The 17,436-nt window shown below is 41.5% G+C and overlaps 1 protein-coding gene across 1 annotated transcript in view; it reads left to right on the forward strand.

Moving 5' to 3' along the window:
- grin3ba (glutamate receptor, ionotropic, N-methyl-D-aspartate 3Ba) overlaps positions 1–17,436 on the forward strand; it is a 181,690-nt gene that overhangs the window by 118,289 nt on the left and 45,965 nt on the right. Inside the window, exons 3-5 of the mRNA XM_072458207.1 lie at positions 7,076–7,572; positions 9,745–10,016; positions 13,684–13,920. Coding sequence (XP_072314308.1) covers positions 7,076–7,572; positions 9,745–10,016; positions 13,684–13,920 — 1,006 coding nt within the window. The remainder of the gene's footprint in view (positions 1–7,075; positions 7,573–9,744; positions 10,017–13,683; positions 13,921–17,436) is intronic.

The following is a 17,436-nucleotide window of genomic DNA, read 5'->3' on the forward strand; positions in this document are numbered from 1 at the left end:
CAGGTTTTACAAATAATATGACTCCTGGATATTTTGTTATTTGCAGATGACAGTATAGTACCTAAATAGTAAATCATTGCAGCACTTGCTAATGCGTTGCTAATGATTAGTAGCTTGGGCATACTGTCAGAAAAAAGCCATTTTCTTCTAACTGTGTTGTTTTTTATTTTGTATATGTTATCCCTACCCCGAGGTATAGTCAAAAGCACAACATAGAGTTGTAGATTGCCTTCATGTTCTTTTTTGTCCAGGGCTTTGTAAATCTCTGATGTATCTTAAATTAGCAGCAAGACCCAATAAGCCCAAACTGTCATCATTAGTTATAGTGTACATTTTTTGATACATCAGTTTTATTTCGGGGTGTACAACTTTTGTGTGACACTTTTATCATTTTTTTTAACCTGACATGCAGTAATTGGGTCACCATCTTTGACGCGGAAGACATGGTGACGCTGGAAGAGTCATGTCTTGTTCAAAAATAGTTCTGAGCCAAAAAATCTTCAGTTATTTGCTGCAAAGTTATAAGATCCTGCGATGGCATTGCTAACCAAACATTTCCGTCAACGTATATTTGAGAAACATTCAAAAGCTAGACATCATAGCATAACGGTAAAATGTGGTGCCATTACTTGAAACACTTCATCTGTGGAATAACGATGACGCCGTTATTTTCTTGCGACTGCAGTGACTTTGTGGTTGCAGTTTTCACACAAATTTGAAGGTTGACAGTTCAAACCCAACGGAGACTTGTGTCAGGGAGGTTAGCGACGTTACGCTCTAACAATCATTCATTGTAATTGACACATACTAAAACAAAAGTGAAATCCATAATTTTTCCATTCTAATACATTACTGTTACAATACTATGTCACCAGCTTTATGGAATCAAACTTTTTGAATGCAAAAGTAATGTAATTGTGATATAAAGCCACAAAAACATGACATTTATATATTTTTGGAGTGCATTTTGAATTGAAATGGCCTAATTTTGCTTCTTAAACAGTATACGATTATACTGTGACCTGAATAATACCAATTATCGACTAACCAAATAATCCTGACATCTCTAGTCATGGAGTCCTTGGGCAAGACACTTAAACGCTCACATGTATGAATCTAGTGTGTGAGTGATTGGGACGGGGAAGGTAGCTTTGGCTTCAGACGTACCATCACAAACTTGGGAATTTTAGGGAAATTGGGAAAGTAAACACCAGACCCGCCAGCCCCGCCCACATTCTGTCCGAATGCGTCTCGGTCTGGAATCGGACCATTGGGGGGCGTCAAAAAAAACTTTCCAGCATTTACCGATCCAACCACCGCCACTAATTTGTGTCACGTGTCTCTCAAATGCGGAAGACATCTATCTCTCAAATATTTTCGGAACATTCAGAAGAAAATATATAACCTGAGATTTACAGACTTTAGTGCGTCGCTTGTTGACTCAGCAGAAGTCGGCAACGTTTCTCAGTCTGTGTTATTTTTATCCTTTCCTCGTAATCCACCATGTTTGTTTAGACACGAACGGACAATGCGTTTGTCTGATTGGTTAATCCGCCTGTCTATCACTCCCTTTGGAAATTGGCGCGACTGGGTAGGATCCCAGACTCTCAGGTTTTGTAAAGTAGTCTGTCAAAATGTGTTTGGAATGGCTGGTCAGGCAAGTCTTTTATAGCCAAGGAACTGTGTACAGATCCTTGCAATACACACACAGTTTTAGTGAGGGAATTAGAAACTACTGCTCTTGTGGTGAAGAATGTGTGATTTTTTTCCCCTTGTCAGATCAGTGATGAAGAAATGTTGGCTATAACAAATAGTGCAATGAACATAAAGCTGTTTTAATTCCATGGGGCATTTTAAATTATAATAGAATGCCAAACAGTGTGAAAATATTCAGAATACAGTTCACGTATTACATTTGTATTATTCTTTCCAATACTGCTTATGATGTTTGGACTAAAATATAAATAAGAAAAAGTCATTTAACCGTAGCTTAGTGTTGGAAGGCAAAAAAGTTACGTCCCTTAAACAGTTAGTCCAATAGTTCTGCCCCAGTTCAAAAATCAAAAAAAGATGGAAAACTTTGAAAAACTGATAGACAAAGGAAGCGGCGAATCCAAAGTGCTGTTTGAGTACAGGATGTTTCTGAAGACTACTGTATAAAAGCTCAGAGAGGATAAGGAAGTGAAGTATTTGTTATCACATACTGAGATCTGCCAGTCTCACACTTGACAGAATCGTCACACCGATGCTATCTGCGCTGACAAGATTAAAACAGCTGAGACAACCGGGCCCATATCATCCTCCGGCACGCACAGACGCCAGAGTAAACTAAAGCCCAACCCCGACCGAAGCTGAGGAAAAGGGGGAAGCGATCAGTGTGACAGAGACTCATCATTTACTGCCCCGTGGAGCAGCTTTAGCAGGCGTTATAGTCCACATCTGACAACAGGCTAATGGATCAACACATTTGGATAGAAACATCAGTCCAGTTCAGCCAACGTCATATAGTGTGATATTACTGCTTTATTGTGGGAGTTTTTTCTAGTGCCCAGTAAAGGAGTTACACAGTAGTAGTATTAGGTATCTCTGTTATAAGGTTTAGGAACATTAGAGCTTAATTGAGTAATCATAACAAGTCAACTACATAGAAAATAATTGTGATCGTATTTTGGGAATCATAATTGTTATCTGGATTACAAACAAAGACCTTTTATAACAAATACAGTGGCATTATTTCAGATTTTCATCAAGAACACACTTTATTTGCAAATATTGTTCACCTAAAAGCCTTCAGTCAACATGATATATCATAATTCTTTATTTGTTCAACTGAAATGATCGTTTGACTAGTCTACTGTTGAAATAATCGAAAGTGACAGTGCGCATATGGTAGCAAAAGTATAAAAATAAGCAGTATTGACAGTATAGTTTTGTAAATGGAGGTAGCAGTAATGTGCTGTTGTGGTAAAGAAAGAGCTGAGTCGAAAGGCAAAGCTCTCGATTTACCGGTCGGTCTACGTTCCTGCCCTCACCTATGGTCATGAGCTTTGTGTAATGACCAAAAGGACAAGATCGGTCGAAATGAGTTTCCTCCGCCGTGTGGCTGGGCGCTCCCTTAGAGACAGAGTGAGGAGCTCAGTCACACGGGAGGAGCTCAGAGTAGAGCCGCTGTTCCTCCACGTCGAGAGGAGCCAGCTGAGGTGGCTCGGCATCTGTTCCGGAGCCTCCTGGGAGGTGTTTCGGGCATGTCCCACTGAGAAGAGCCCCCATGGAAGACCCAGGACAGGCTGGATGGACTATGTCTCTCGGCTGACCTGGGAACGCCTCGGGATCCCACGGAGGAGTTGGGTGAAGTGTCTGGGGAGAGGAAGTCTGGGAGTCCCTGCTTAGACTGCTGCCCCCGCGACCCGGCCCCAGATAAGTGGAAGAAGACGGATGGATGGATGGTAGTAGTAATAGTTTTACCTCACTATCAGTATGTGTGGCTTAGATGGAACGAAACGTATTCACTCGACAGAAACTGAATTCCATTTTGCTCTGGAACCGACCTGGACGACTAAGGGATTTCACAGACAGAAGCGGCAGTTGTACAGTAAAAGCAAACGAGGCACAACAACTTATTATCAGTTGTAGTTTTCCCCTAAACAGCCTGTTTTTCTCCGCAGCTCGTTTCCAACTTTTAACACACGGACAATTTAGAGTACTTCCTCCGCCTCCGCTATAAATACTCAGTCCTTGAACTCGTTTGCCTTGATAAGAAATGTAAAGCACTTAATTTTTTCCGCGCAGCCGCATGCATCCACTGCAGCAGGCCGGAGAGGCTGATGGATCTGCTGTCTATCGGATATGATGATTCAGCCGTGCTATTACCGGGAGTGATACAGGCGCGAGGCGAGGCACGCGCTCCTCTTTATGGTCAGTGAGACGGAGCGTAAGGCTGAGGAGGAAACATAAGTTAACACCGAATGACTTTGAGATCATAGGCGTTTTAATCAGTGTCCGGAGAATTACAACTTCTTAAATGGAGAGTGCGCTCCTGGAGTAAATCAGGAGGAGAGGAGGCAACGAGTCAAAGTCACCCAAAATACCCACCTGTTTGAATTTACACCACTGAAGAAGACAAAATTCTGTAAGATAAATGTGCAAAATTGTGTGTAAAATATCCATCCATTTTCTACCGCTTGTTCCCTTTCGGGGTCGCGGGTGACTGGAGCCTATCCCAGTGACTTCGAGTCACCCTGGACAGTGGCCAACTTGTCGCAGGGTCAACACAGAGACATGACAGACAGTTCACTCTCACATTCATTCACTGGGGCCAATTTAGAGTCACCAATTTTGCCTAACACATGCATGTCTTTGGACGGTGGGAGGAAGCCGGAGAACCCGGAGAGAACCCACGGTAACACGGGGAGAACATGCAGACTCCACCCAGAGAGATCATGTGATGTTGGTCTGGTCCGGGAATCGAACCCATGATCTCCTTCTTGGGAGGCAAGAGCGCTAACCGCCTTGGCAGTGTGGCCAAATATCTGAAAGTTTTACATTTAAAAACAGCAATAGAAGCATTTATGATGAAATCACTGCATATTAGTGTTGGTTCAATACCATAAAAAACATTTTAAAAAAAAGATAACGTATTGACTGCAATTTTCAACACAAAATGATGGTAGTTCTAAAATGATTCAGGAGAGGGAAAACATTAGTTCAGATTAATATAGTTTTGGTATTAGTATTAGCAAAATGGTGAATACTATCTCCTGGTAAAACACATTTGTATTCAGTCAGGCCTTTTAATTTAAGTCGCTTAAGGGACTGATTTCACTGTATATTGTTGTATGCTCATTGCTCACTGTAAGTTTTTAGTGTTTTTATTATTTATTCTGTGTTTTTGTGAAGCACTGTGTGACTTCTGTCTGTGAAAGGTGCTATACCAATAAAATGTACTTACTTACTGGCTTTGTAATATTATATTCTGCACACATGATGTTCAGTTACATTCTCAGCATGTATTTTAACATTTTATCCACATTTCGGTGCCTCAATGTGTCAGGCAGCTCCAGACAAGTTAAAATGTGCAGGTCATGACTCCTGTGAGAAAGTAGCTTTTTATAGTCTTAAACATATTTAATAAAAGAATCCTTATACCCACCAGCTCTGACTTTTGCACCCTTCATTCCTCACATGGAGAAAGGAGAGGAATAAAAGGATATATTATAGATGGGGAATTAAACAAACGGTGAACAGAGAAATCCATTCTTTAGCTCATGGCGCTCGTGTTTCCACAGCTTCCTTAACCTCTTTCATTAACAGAAAAGGCAAAATCACCATTTTCCGTCTGTCGTCTTGACCCTAACATAATAAAAGCCGTGGCACGGTTCAGCTGCCCATAAACCCACGTGCATCCACTGATCCCTGCCTAGTTTAACATTTAAACTAGCTCCCGGGCCATTTACACTGATCTGCCGACAATCCCAGCTCTAATCAAGGCGTGATCAAACAATACATGGTTCACGCTCACACATGCTCAGATTGTTTCCACAGAGGCTAACAGTCCTCCACTTTGGTTCAAGAGGCCAGAGGAGTTTTATGAGCAGCGGGGATGGCTCTTCCTAATGTATTCCTGGGTAAAGACCAGAGTGACGGCCTCCTCGAGAGTGAGGCGAATAGCAATGACTGTCTGTATGGACTGGCCAGATGGAAGGGGACCCTCACTGCACTGCATTCACTTTTAATTATGACATTCTCCTAAATGTAATTACTCCTCATAGACTCAGCATGCCCAAGTTCACCACTTCACCAGGAAATGATATGTCTGTGTCCCCAATCTTTGCGTGTTTCCAGACTTGACTAATGATTCAGTCTCTTGAGTTTGTCACAGTGAAATGTACTTGCCTACGAGAACTTGTAAAACATATTATTCAATGAATAGACGAATGCTGAAAAGGTTACTGACAATTCTGGAATTAGTAGAAGTACGTATATATATATTTTTTTGTATTAATATTGGAAAATTGAAAAATTGTCCAATTTTGGAGCGTTCCAATCACAGCAGCAATTTGTAGCATGTCTCTCAAATTGAAAGACATCTCTGAACTATCCTTGTGACATTCAGGACTAAAAATATAACTTCCTTTACCTCAGATGTGTTTCTGGTGGTTAGCACATTCATTCTGCAGATATTAGCATACTTCATACTTTACTCTTATGGCTACATGTTTGTTTTGACACAAAGTGCGTTTCTCTGATTGGTTATTCCGCCTGTCAATCATGCCCATCATAAATTGTGGAGGCTGTGTATGGTCTTTGCAGAAGTGTGTGGTCTTGGCTGACACACAATATGATGATATTTGTATTGAAACGTTATCTAAGGCTACATTCACACTGCAGGTCTTGACGCTCACAAAAGAGGTGATTCAAGTGTCTCAAATCAGTTTTCATGTGTGAAGTGTCCGATGTGGAGAAGAAATGGGACACAACCAGGACTTGTGCTGTTGTCACAGAGACAGAATAAGACTAGGAGGATGCACCATTTATACAGGCTATAATCATCTTTATATTTCATCTTTGATAGGCAAAAGTTGATATTTCATCTTTGACACACTTTACATAACCATTTCAGTGTAAAACTTCACTTTTGTTGCACTTTCTAGCGTTGCTGCTGTTGTCTGGCAGGCATTTGGAAGGTTCATCTGTTTAATTCCCATCTTTTACAACTAAACAAAATGTGACACCTGTTTTTTCCAGAGCATAGGTCAGATAAATGTCATCTGCATGTTCAGACTGCATTTATTTCACTGCAAAAGATCCGATTTGAATCCGATTAGTGACACATATTGAAGTGGCCTGGGTTACTTTTGAAAAAATGCTTACAATGTCATGAAAAAAACAGATCAAGGTCACATTTGGGCAAAAAAAAAATTCATTCAACCTGCAGTGTGAACGTATGGTTGCTATAGAAGCAGTAGGAAGAGTGCGAGCATCCATGTAATCGCACAGAGGCTCTTTGCTGTGCTCTAATAACAGGGTATTTTTGTGAATATTCATCCCTCCCTCTCTTCTCTCTCTGTCCGTGCAGATACCTGTCCAACACCTCGTTCACCGGGGCCACGGGGCTCATCCAGGTGGAGCCGAATCACTCGAGGGTGCTCTCCTCACAGCTCTTCCACGTCTGGAGCCTGAAGAGGGGCGCTCTGGGGCAGCCGGCCTGGGTCACGGTGGGACAGTGGACCCGCGGGACTCTGGAGCTGGAGAACGGAATCCTGGGATTGGTGGGCGGATTCGGAAACAGCCAGGGTCAGGGGCTGGGGGCCGGCGTGAGAGGAGGGGAGGGGCAGGCGGAGGGGACGGTGTGGGGTCGGTGGAGGCCTGGTCTTTCAGTGGAGGGACACCGTCTGAGGGTGGTGACGCTGGTAGAGCACCCCTTCGTGTTCACGCGCGAGGTGGACGAGGACGGCCTGTGTCCCGCGGGCCAAATGTGTCTGGACCCCAGGACCAACCGCAGCGACGTCATCAACAACCTGTTCAACCAGCTCCACAATCCTAACGCCACAGCAGCGGACTGGGACGCGCCTGGTGAGTCGGCCGCGCTCGTAACACAAGCTCAAAGTCAATATTGTACTGGACGTTTCCAAAAATAAAAGGGAAAAACTAGTCAATAACTGCACAAAAAGGAGTGGAGAAAGAGGAACAAGCAAAGTCTGGGAAACAATGGAGTAAATGAAAAGTACTTACTTCATCAGAGATCCTTTTTCTTCATTTCAGTTTCGCCAACATAGAAAGTCTAGTATGATTGTTGCCTTGATCTTTTGAAATTTGAAAATAATGACTGCTCATGTTTAGTCGCTCAAACCATCAAAATTCTCATTACTGTGAGATTTTACAAAATATACCCCCAAAAAAATGTTTTTTCTTCAAAGACTCAGTTAATTCTACATTCTTCTGGTAATCTGCTCATTGCTTTGCCTATGTCACACAATTCACTTTTTAATTGCTTGTGGTAACTTTGCAATTTGCTCGGCGCCTATTTATCCTGTCCCAATATTTCCAAGACTTGGAATCAAATTAAATAAGTATCCTAAATATTAATCCTGATAGCTTTGAGGTTAAAGTAAAAACTAATGAGGGGTGTAATGTTGGTTTAACCAGACCGACCAGACACGTGACGTAAATGATGACTGATTAAATAAACAAACTGTCTGTATTCATTCCTTGTCCTTGTTAGTGAGCATAATAGCAGCCAGCAAGTGAACACTTCTAAACTGTACTGCGGGTAAAAAAAATAGTTTAAAGAAATAAAGAAAGAGCTTGATAAGAAACATATTTTGATGCCTCAACAATGTGGGATCAGTAGTTGTCAATATTTAGGAAACACATGTCTTGCCTGGTCCCACAGATACTGCAGCTCACATTGTTGAAGGTCCTGTATGCTAACGTATGCTAACTTTGATGTATAACCATTTGTAGGCTATGGTCATTTTATATTTTACGCATTCTCTAAAACTTGTTTGTTTTTTATAATACTGTTACTTCAAGATAATATTACTCAAGCATTGGTTCAAAATTTACTCATGTAACAGTAAAAAGTCCTTATCAATACTACTTCTCAACTAAGATTAAGTGGAATTGTAATGACAAAACATTAAACACACAAGTTCAAACCAAACATGGTGAAGCCTCTTTTTCTTTTTATTCCTCCCAGATGTAAAACTTCCTTCCAGAGAATCTACGCTTTGAAATAAGGCATAATATTTTTAAGTCTTAATTAAAAACTAATCTTTTTAGCTTTGCTTATGTCTAATCTATTTGTAAGTGCATATAGTATGTATTAATTTATTTTAAAAGTACTTAATATTTACTACACATGTGTAAATTGTGTGAAGTCTTTAAATTCTATGTAAAGCACTTTGAGTTGCCTGTGTACATGAAAAGTGCTCTCCAAATAAAATTGACTTGACAAGAGAATAGACAAGAGATTTAGACTTGCTCGGGCTTTTTGCAAAATTCAGAACTCAAATCCAGTCTTGAGTTCTCCTCCTCGCCGTTTTCCAAGCCCTCCGTCTCATTGCTATGGACATCACCACCACACACAGACCACCTCTCTCCAAAACTCAAGCTGATTTCTGAAGCAAAATCAATAAGGGATCATGGGTAGTCAGTCCGGTTCAATATCTCAAGTGCATATCAAGGGATCGAGCCCGAAGCGGCGTTTTGACTTCACCAACGAAAGCATAAAAGACGAGGCTGAATAAGAGATCAAGCCTTCTGTCATCAAAGAAGATATATATATTTTCTGAAAGATTTCCAACTTGGCATTCGGACCACAAATCCATCACGAGACATCTTAATATTGTTTGATTAAAAGTACAAGACATTAAAAAATTACGGATGACCAAGCTTTTTTTATGTAATGGTCGATTTTAACGGTCATAGCGTTGACTGTAAAACGAATAGCTTTGGCAACCCTAATATAATTTTAAATATCAAATCACCAAATTGTCTAGATAACATTAAAAGAGAACAACCGCGCTCATTACTGCCAAGTTTTAAAAGCTTTGGGATCTGAGTTGACTTGGCAAAAAAGCGATACATCATTAATTGGGATAAAACTGTAATGATGATGTTTCTGGACCTCTTTTTTATTTAAAGGGGAAGGGACATTAAGTTGGGGTCAAATTTAGTTAAAATTGCCACCTCGGCACTAAGCATACATATTAATACCTGAATAACTATAGTTTTTCCTTGCAGACTTACCAGAGGACGTGAGAAAGTGTTGCTACGGATACTGCATCGACTTGTTGGAGAAGCTTGCTGAGGACATGGGTTTCACCTTTGACCTGTACATCGTGGGGGACGGGAAGTACGGAGCTCGGAGCGGGGCCGGGCGCTGGACGGGGCTGGTGGGGGACCTCCTGAACGGGACAGCAGACATGGCCGTGACCTCCTTCTCCATCAACTCGGCGAGGAGCAGGGTCATCGATTTCACCTCGCCATTTTACTCCACCAGCCTGGGCATCCTGGTACAGTGAACACTTTACTTTCATTTACTTATATTTACTTTATTTGGGCAAAGTTATAGGCCTTGTATCAAAATATATGCGTATAGGCTCAGTGATTTTAATCCACAGGACTATAGCCAATCACATGGCTGTAAAGAATGTGGTTAGGAGCCCTGGTTCAGATTTTAGAATTGAAAAAAATCACAAATGGCATACAATTAGATTGAGATTTATGTTTTAAACTTTCACTAACAAGTTTTAGTTCACAGTTTTAACTCCAGAAGAATGCCCAATAACATTTGTAGAGGTCTAAACTATAGGTACAGCATGTTTTACACAGAATAAGACCCAATCAAGATACAGGGATGTATACGGTAGTAAAGAACGATATGGGAGCGTTTAAACTGTGATTTTGAAATGACTGCAAATAATCTTGCAGCTCTATAGCACTGCTGACAGACTGTTAATAGAGTCATTTATTTCAGATTGAATTTAAATTTGATTGTTTGTGATATGCATATTATGTCAGTGATAATTTGGCAATCAATATTGTGTACCATAGCAACACGGCACATAATCCATATCAATGTATGCTGCACATGAACGCTCACACAACTCAGGAAAAGAACTCAACAGGGTCAACAGCTTTCGTTTATACTTCCAACTGTTTCTAATGTAAACAGTCATCATAGGGCGCAAAAAAAGTCAGTTAAAAACCAAACAAAACGGAAGAAAAACTGCAAAAAGAAATACAAACATGGCAGTTTTTAGATCACATTTGTTGGGAAAGAGACAAGAAAACAAGGTGAGAGAAGTGTTCATTTGTTTGGTAACTTTTTTTTTTAATGAGCTTCCACTGTTGCGCTGTGTTCACTACTGCCCCCAGTGGTCAGCACATGCACAGCAAAGTTGTTACGCATTCATAAACTGTGAGCAGACAAATCGTATAAGGACAATTGACGAACAAAACAACACAGAGGATGAACAGAAGCCTCTACATGTATCAGCATCTGCGTAGAGCATGAATATGCCTTAAGTGACACCAGCATTCCCCTTTCTTAGGCATTAAAAGCCCATCGTTTTGACTTCATTCCAAATCAAACATGAAAAAATGGCTTGAAAAAGAGCACAAGTGAAAGTTACTGCAGAAAATGGCGCTGCAAAACTTGACAAACAGGTCAAAGCAACACAAGAGGTCCAAACTGAACTGGGAGAAAGTGAAAGAGGTTGCAAAAACAGGTAGATATGAGGTAGGTAAAGAAGACTCTTTCAAAAACCCAAAGACTGGGGCATTGAAAAGTAAACTAAATTGCTGTTAGAGAAAAACACTCAATTGGAACTTGCATTGACAAATATTGAAAAAGAAATGTCTGAGCTGGCAAAAATGTCTGATGAAGAGGAGAAAAAAATTCTACAAGAGGATCCTCAGCAAAACGGCTTGATGGTCTAGCAAATCCAGGAATAACTTGTCCAAGAAATGGAGGCCATGATTGACAAGTCCATGAACCAGGAGATTAAACTGCACCAGCAGTTAAAATATGTTCAGGGCAAATTAAAAACAGAAGAAGCCTTCAAGCAAAACATGAAGGAATCACTAAACTGACTAAAGCAGGAGGTGGAGCAGGAGAAATGAGTGAGAGCTGAACTGGAGGAGGAAAGGGTTAGGGTTATCCCTCCCTACTCTTCCCTATGAAGAGTGGAGAAGTGCACAAGAACAAGATCTGAGGAGGGCAGGGGAAGAGCGCACCCTTCAGGAGGGGATGCAAAGTGCGCTAGGGCCGCCACTGGAGAAGAAACCACAGAGGACAACATGAAGCTGTTCCTCTCTGAACTCTCTCATTTTATTCTGAACACAAAAAAGCTTAGAAAAAACTTGATATAATATTTCTTGTGTTTTAGATCACTAGTTCCACTTTTTTTCACAAGACATTTTGTGAAATTCAAACATTTTGATTAAGGGGGGCTAACAAGGTATGTGACATGACCCAAATTTTAGTCCAAAGTACACATTGAAAACATTGGTTTTCAGAAATACTTTGATAATATTAGCTGAATTAGCTCGGTTAGGTGATTATCAGTGCTCCAAACACTCTACAAGCTTTTATCTTTATAATATTAAATTATCTTTTTTTCCTCTTTCTGTGTGTCTTTGTACCCTCAATGCAGCAGTAGTTACACATTTTCCCCTGACACCGACACAGAAAATGTGGTCTGTGCGGACGCCGTGCAATGGCATGTACAGTAAATGAAGCTTTACTCAGCGACCAGAGTTCAAATCTTATAGTTTGTAATATTCCTCACCCCATCTCTGTGTCTTTATGCTCATGAAAATCCAAAATACGACTTCAAAAATCAATTAAAATATTTTAATGTTGTAAAACAAAGAGAATCCATCTTTGAAACCCACCTGCTTCCATCCCCAAAAAACTTCAAAAGCGTCATTAAAAGATGATATTTCTAAATAAAGATCGTTCATTTGAAATGTTTCTTTCAAGTATTTAACAAGCTTGCAGACCATTTCCAAAAGATCAAAAACCCACAAACACAAATTGCCACATCAATTTGAGCAGAACCCCAATCATGATTATTTTATTCCTCTACTTTGGACTCACCATGTTGTGTTGTGGCCGTTTGCTTACAGATAATGTGCTATATGACATCCGGGGGTACAAACAGTGTGAATAATCCAGTGGACATGTACATTAATTATTTACATCGAGGTTCTGTGATGAGTTAATCTGCTTTCTACGGCGGACATGTATTAGCGTGAGCAGCAGACACAGCTCCGTCTCGCCTCGCTCCCCTGCCCCTTTCATTCTGCCCCTCTCAGTCTGCTCTTCAGTGAGAAGCACAGAGTATTAGGCCGTGAATAATTACTGTGCCCAGTCTCCGGTCTGAATACTGATAGTTACAAATGAGAGCCAGTTTAGTTCTGGAGTGCTTGATTTGAAGATGCTATATCTAAACTATTACAATTAAACCCTGGTTGTTTTTGAATGTAATGCAATGCTTCCGGCAATTATAAGGCAAAAAAAATGTCTGTAAAATGAGAATTTACACCAGGAGCCTTCAGGGGCCCTAAGCAGAAGTTGGCATGGAACAAAAGTTGTAACTTATTCTTGTCAGGGCTCTGTTACCTGTTCGTCTCTGTGGAGATGTTGTTGCTTTGCCCGGAATGTTCCACAATATGGCATTAAACATATCAGTCTTGTATTTATTAAACGACAAAAATACCATGAAAAATCTACATTCTTTCTGTGAGCAGAGTTACCTCTTCACAGATCTGACCTGTAACTGGGCCTGGTGTGACCCAATGCTTGTTTCTGTGGAGATATGCCATCCTCATTTGTGCTCTATCGTAGAAAAAGGTTCAAATGTAGCCATCTGATCGAGAACGACCGTCCAGATGACTACATTTGAATCATTTTCTGCTGTGGCTTTGTACCGAGCGCTCAAATACGTGTATAAACCATCTTTGCTCCGAGCACTCAAAGTAACCGTGGTTATTTTGGGGTTGTAATACTTCCCTCTGCGAGAGACAGATTGCAGCGCATAATACCCTCACACACCGCCGTTTCATTTCAAAGCAAAATTCCCAGTTCACAAAGAAAGAATCCTGAAACACGTCTTACTTAACCCACGGAGCAAGCCATCTTGTCCCTCACAGCTGTTTCGTTGTTATTTCCAGGTCCGCAGTAAGGACACGGCGGCTCCCATAGGTGCTTTCATGTGGCCGCTGCACTGGTCCATGTGGGTGGGCATCTTCGTCACGCTGCACCTGACCGCGCTCTTCCTCACGCTTTACGAGTGGAACAGCCCATTTGGCATGACTCCCCACGGCAGGAACAGGATGCGCGTCTTCTCCTACTCCTCCGCCCTCAACCTCTGCTATGCCATACTGTTTGGGCGGACCGTGGCCACTAAGGTAAACCGGCGCTCAAGCGTAATTAATCATACACTACAGCGGTGATTCTTGTGTGTCTTTGTAGATGGAGGAAGAAAAATGTGGAGCAAACGTTAAACTGGCATTTGGGTGCGTTCATAAGGAAATATATTTAAAAGGTGCACTGTGTTACTTTGTAACTTTTTTTAACAGCTTGACTCCAAAAAGATGATTGCTGTGCCTGGAATATTCAACATTTGTTACAGCAATTCCAGTAAATCAGGCATGTGCAAACTAGGGCCCGGGGGCCAAATGCGGCCCTCAGACCAATTTTTTTTGGTCCTCCAGCTTCCTGCTATGTCGCCCCAAATAACAAAAAGTTGTACTTTTTACTGTGAAATTGGGAAAGTTCAGGCACATTGATGTTATATCAACCTATTATTAATGTTCCAGGTCTAATTAAAGGTGTGGAGGCTCATCGCAATTATGTCAAATGCAAAATTTCGAATGATTCACTTTGTCATTCAACAAATTCGACATTGTCAAGTTGTTTGTGGCCCTCTGCTCCGTTTAAGTTTCAAAATGCGGCCCTTGGTGAAAAAAAGTTTGGACACCCCTGCAGTAAACCTTTTTATAAATCATTAAAAACATGATAATGAAGTAAAATATATAAAATATCCTATGTTAGTAACTTATTCGACATTCAAAATCTTGTCAAAAATAACAGACTTTTCCCCAGTAGTGCAAAAAATTTATGGCACACGCACTATATTAAGACCCCTTCAAAATATTGCAAATGCCTGCAGGTCATGTTACAAGTCAGCTCCGTGGAGAGCTCTCAACGTAAGATGCTTTTTTAAGGTATTTTCGAGCATTAGAAGCAGCTTTAACAGGGAAAATGCCAGAATGATTGAAAGTTATTGGCTTTGGAACCAGTAAAACCATAACATCTCCATGAAGACGAGCAGGTGGCAGGTTCTGTCATCGCTCCACAAAAGATACACAATGAACCGTTAATATGAAAAGTTGTTTTGTTTACTGTTTTTTTTCCACTCGCTTCCAAAATATCATTACGTTCTATAAAGTCTACATGTCTTCAAAGCAGATTCGGGTGCACGACGCCTGTGAGTTGTCAAGGCAAACGTGATTATGTTTATTTTTCATCTTGATAACTCAATTTGCTATACAGTATTTGTGTCATAATAATGCTAAATGTGATTAGCCTTTGCCACCATTCTTCCACATAAAGCCACATTGTTTACTTACACTGAAAGGGTCTGTGCTAATGGACGCTCAGAGGAAATGGCGCCTCGCACTCACACAGGACATTTACTGTGATTCTCTTGATCTCTTCTTATAATTAACAATTATACAGCAAATAACAGGCAGTATATTATGTATGATTATTATGTAATTACCATGTATTTTATTCAAGACATCGCTTCAAACAAGTTGATTAGATTCATTAGAATGTACAATTACTATTAAACCTTATTCCCCCACCCACTTTTGCCTCTTTTTTTGCCACGGATCAGCACTTCTGTTGTATTGGCACAAGGGAAAAGTCTTGCAGCAAAAACATGCTATAAAGTAGATTGATTTGTGTAAAATATCCAATATTCATGTGACCAACGAAGTCGAGAATGCACCGATTCCCTGGGCGGCCCGAAAACGTCTTTTTAGACTGTGTAGAACTTATTTTCTCTTGAGTTCAGCAGCCCAATATTAACAAATACAAACGGAACAAGGATTGCGTCAGATGGTTGCGCACAGAAGGACCTCCGGAGTGAGGTGAATAGTACACGCATTTTTTGTTTTTCGGTGGTTGCTGCTCTCTGAATACCTCTTTGTGGGCTGAACATCACCCTGAAGATAAAAAATAAATGACAAGTCTCACCTTCTCTTCCAATAGAACAGGTGCCAGACTCATACAGACAGGTGTTTGAGCAAAATCACCCAAAAATCACCCAAAGTGGTCTCCAACTGTCCCGCAGTGTCCTCTTCAACACTGCCTCCCACACACTACTCCTCAGCCGGGATAGTGACAATTGGACAATGGGAAATGAGCTGTGTCCCCTGTCCACACTTGGGTCTGATGGACGTGATGGGGTGTTTCAGCTTTAAAGAGAAGTGGAATGTAGAGCTTAATTAACACAGTTTTATTCCTCATTTTGTACAGCAATCACAGGTGTCGGAGAGTTCAAGCGTCACGTGATCAAACGCACAAATACGTGAGGATACGAGGCGAGCGTAGGCTGCCTTTACGTGCGCTTCTAGAGACAAAATAAAACAAAAACACTGAAACGCGTGTGGTTTAAATCTGCTCATAAAAGCCACAGGTGAGCGCGATATTCACAGGAGGGAAGGAGCTGGTTACACCAACTCATTGTTGCCGCAATGAAATGAAATGGAAGGAAGTGCGATAACAACGGAAGTGCCGATCTGTGGCAAAAAAGAGGAAAAAGTGGGTGGGGTGGAATGAGGTCAATCTCAGAAAGTAAATGAGCGGGGAATCTGAGGAGAGAGGGATGCTATGTATGATTTGTTTTGGAAAATGTCTCACCTTACTGTGCTGTAGACGTTGATGGTGGTGAGGATGAAATGAGTAGCTGAGGTAAGATTATACAGCAGTAGCGTGCGTTCAGGGCAATCAAGGCAATCAATTATCAGCCAATAAAATCTAAAATTACCGTGTGTCGCAACTATATATAAATTGTTCTAAAACATATCCAAATAAGCCTGTTTGTCCACTCACTTCTGCTGCTGAAGCTTGGCTGAACTCACAGTGTCTTTTAGTGGCCACTACAGGCCGCTGGGCATTTACTGCGCGGGAAGCATGGTTCTGCTTTTACCACAGCGGCTTTGCCTGACCAGCCATTCCCAACATGTTTTGGCAAACTACTTATCAAAACTGTGTGTGGGTCTGGGGCTCGACCGCTGCGGTTCAATTTCTAGGGCGGAGTTTAGAGAGCAGAGACAGAACCAATCACATAAACCCAGAAGTGACGCAAAAAACGCGACACGTTTAACCGGATATTACGTAGCCTATGTCAACAAGGCGTGTTCCGAACGCAAAAAATGTCTCCTGAATTGCGATGACGCCCTTCGTATAACCGCATCTAACGCACGTTCATCACGGCGAGTAGAGAGGACTTTCCTGATTGTTCAAACCGAAGAGCAGAAGTAAACACTCGGTCACGAGCCGGGTCACGAGCCGGGTCCACCATCTTGAATGTTTTGGAACGGGGTGGAAAGCGCTACTTCCGTATCTCAGTGTGACGCGTTAAAACCTCCGACTGGGATTGGATGGGTAAATTGATTACCGACGATTCCATTGGCTTGGACTCCGATTCCAGACCCTTACGCATTCGAACCGAATGTGGGCGGGGCTGGCGGGTCAGGCAAACAGCGGCTCAGTCTGTGGCCGTGTTCAGAGGCCCGTTCATGCTCCGCCCTCTAACTTGAGCTTTTAGAACCAGAGCAGCTTCTTTTATAGGTCTGCACATGCGCTCTGAGGATCTAAGCTCAAACCACGCTGAATAAACCTGTGTGGGAATC

Source organism: Eucyclogobius newberryi, unplaced genomic scaffold, assembly GCF_026437365.1.
Source record: "Eucyclogobius newberryi isolate DKJ021-1_F unplaced genomic scaffold, fEucNew1.0.hap1 SCAF_21, whole genome shotgun sequence".
Taxonomy (NCBI): Eukaryota; Metazoa; Chordata; class Actinopteri; order Gobiiformes; family Gobiidae; genus Eucyclogobius; species Eucyclogobius newberryi.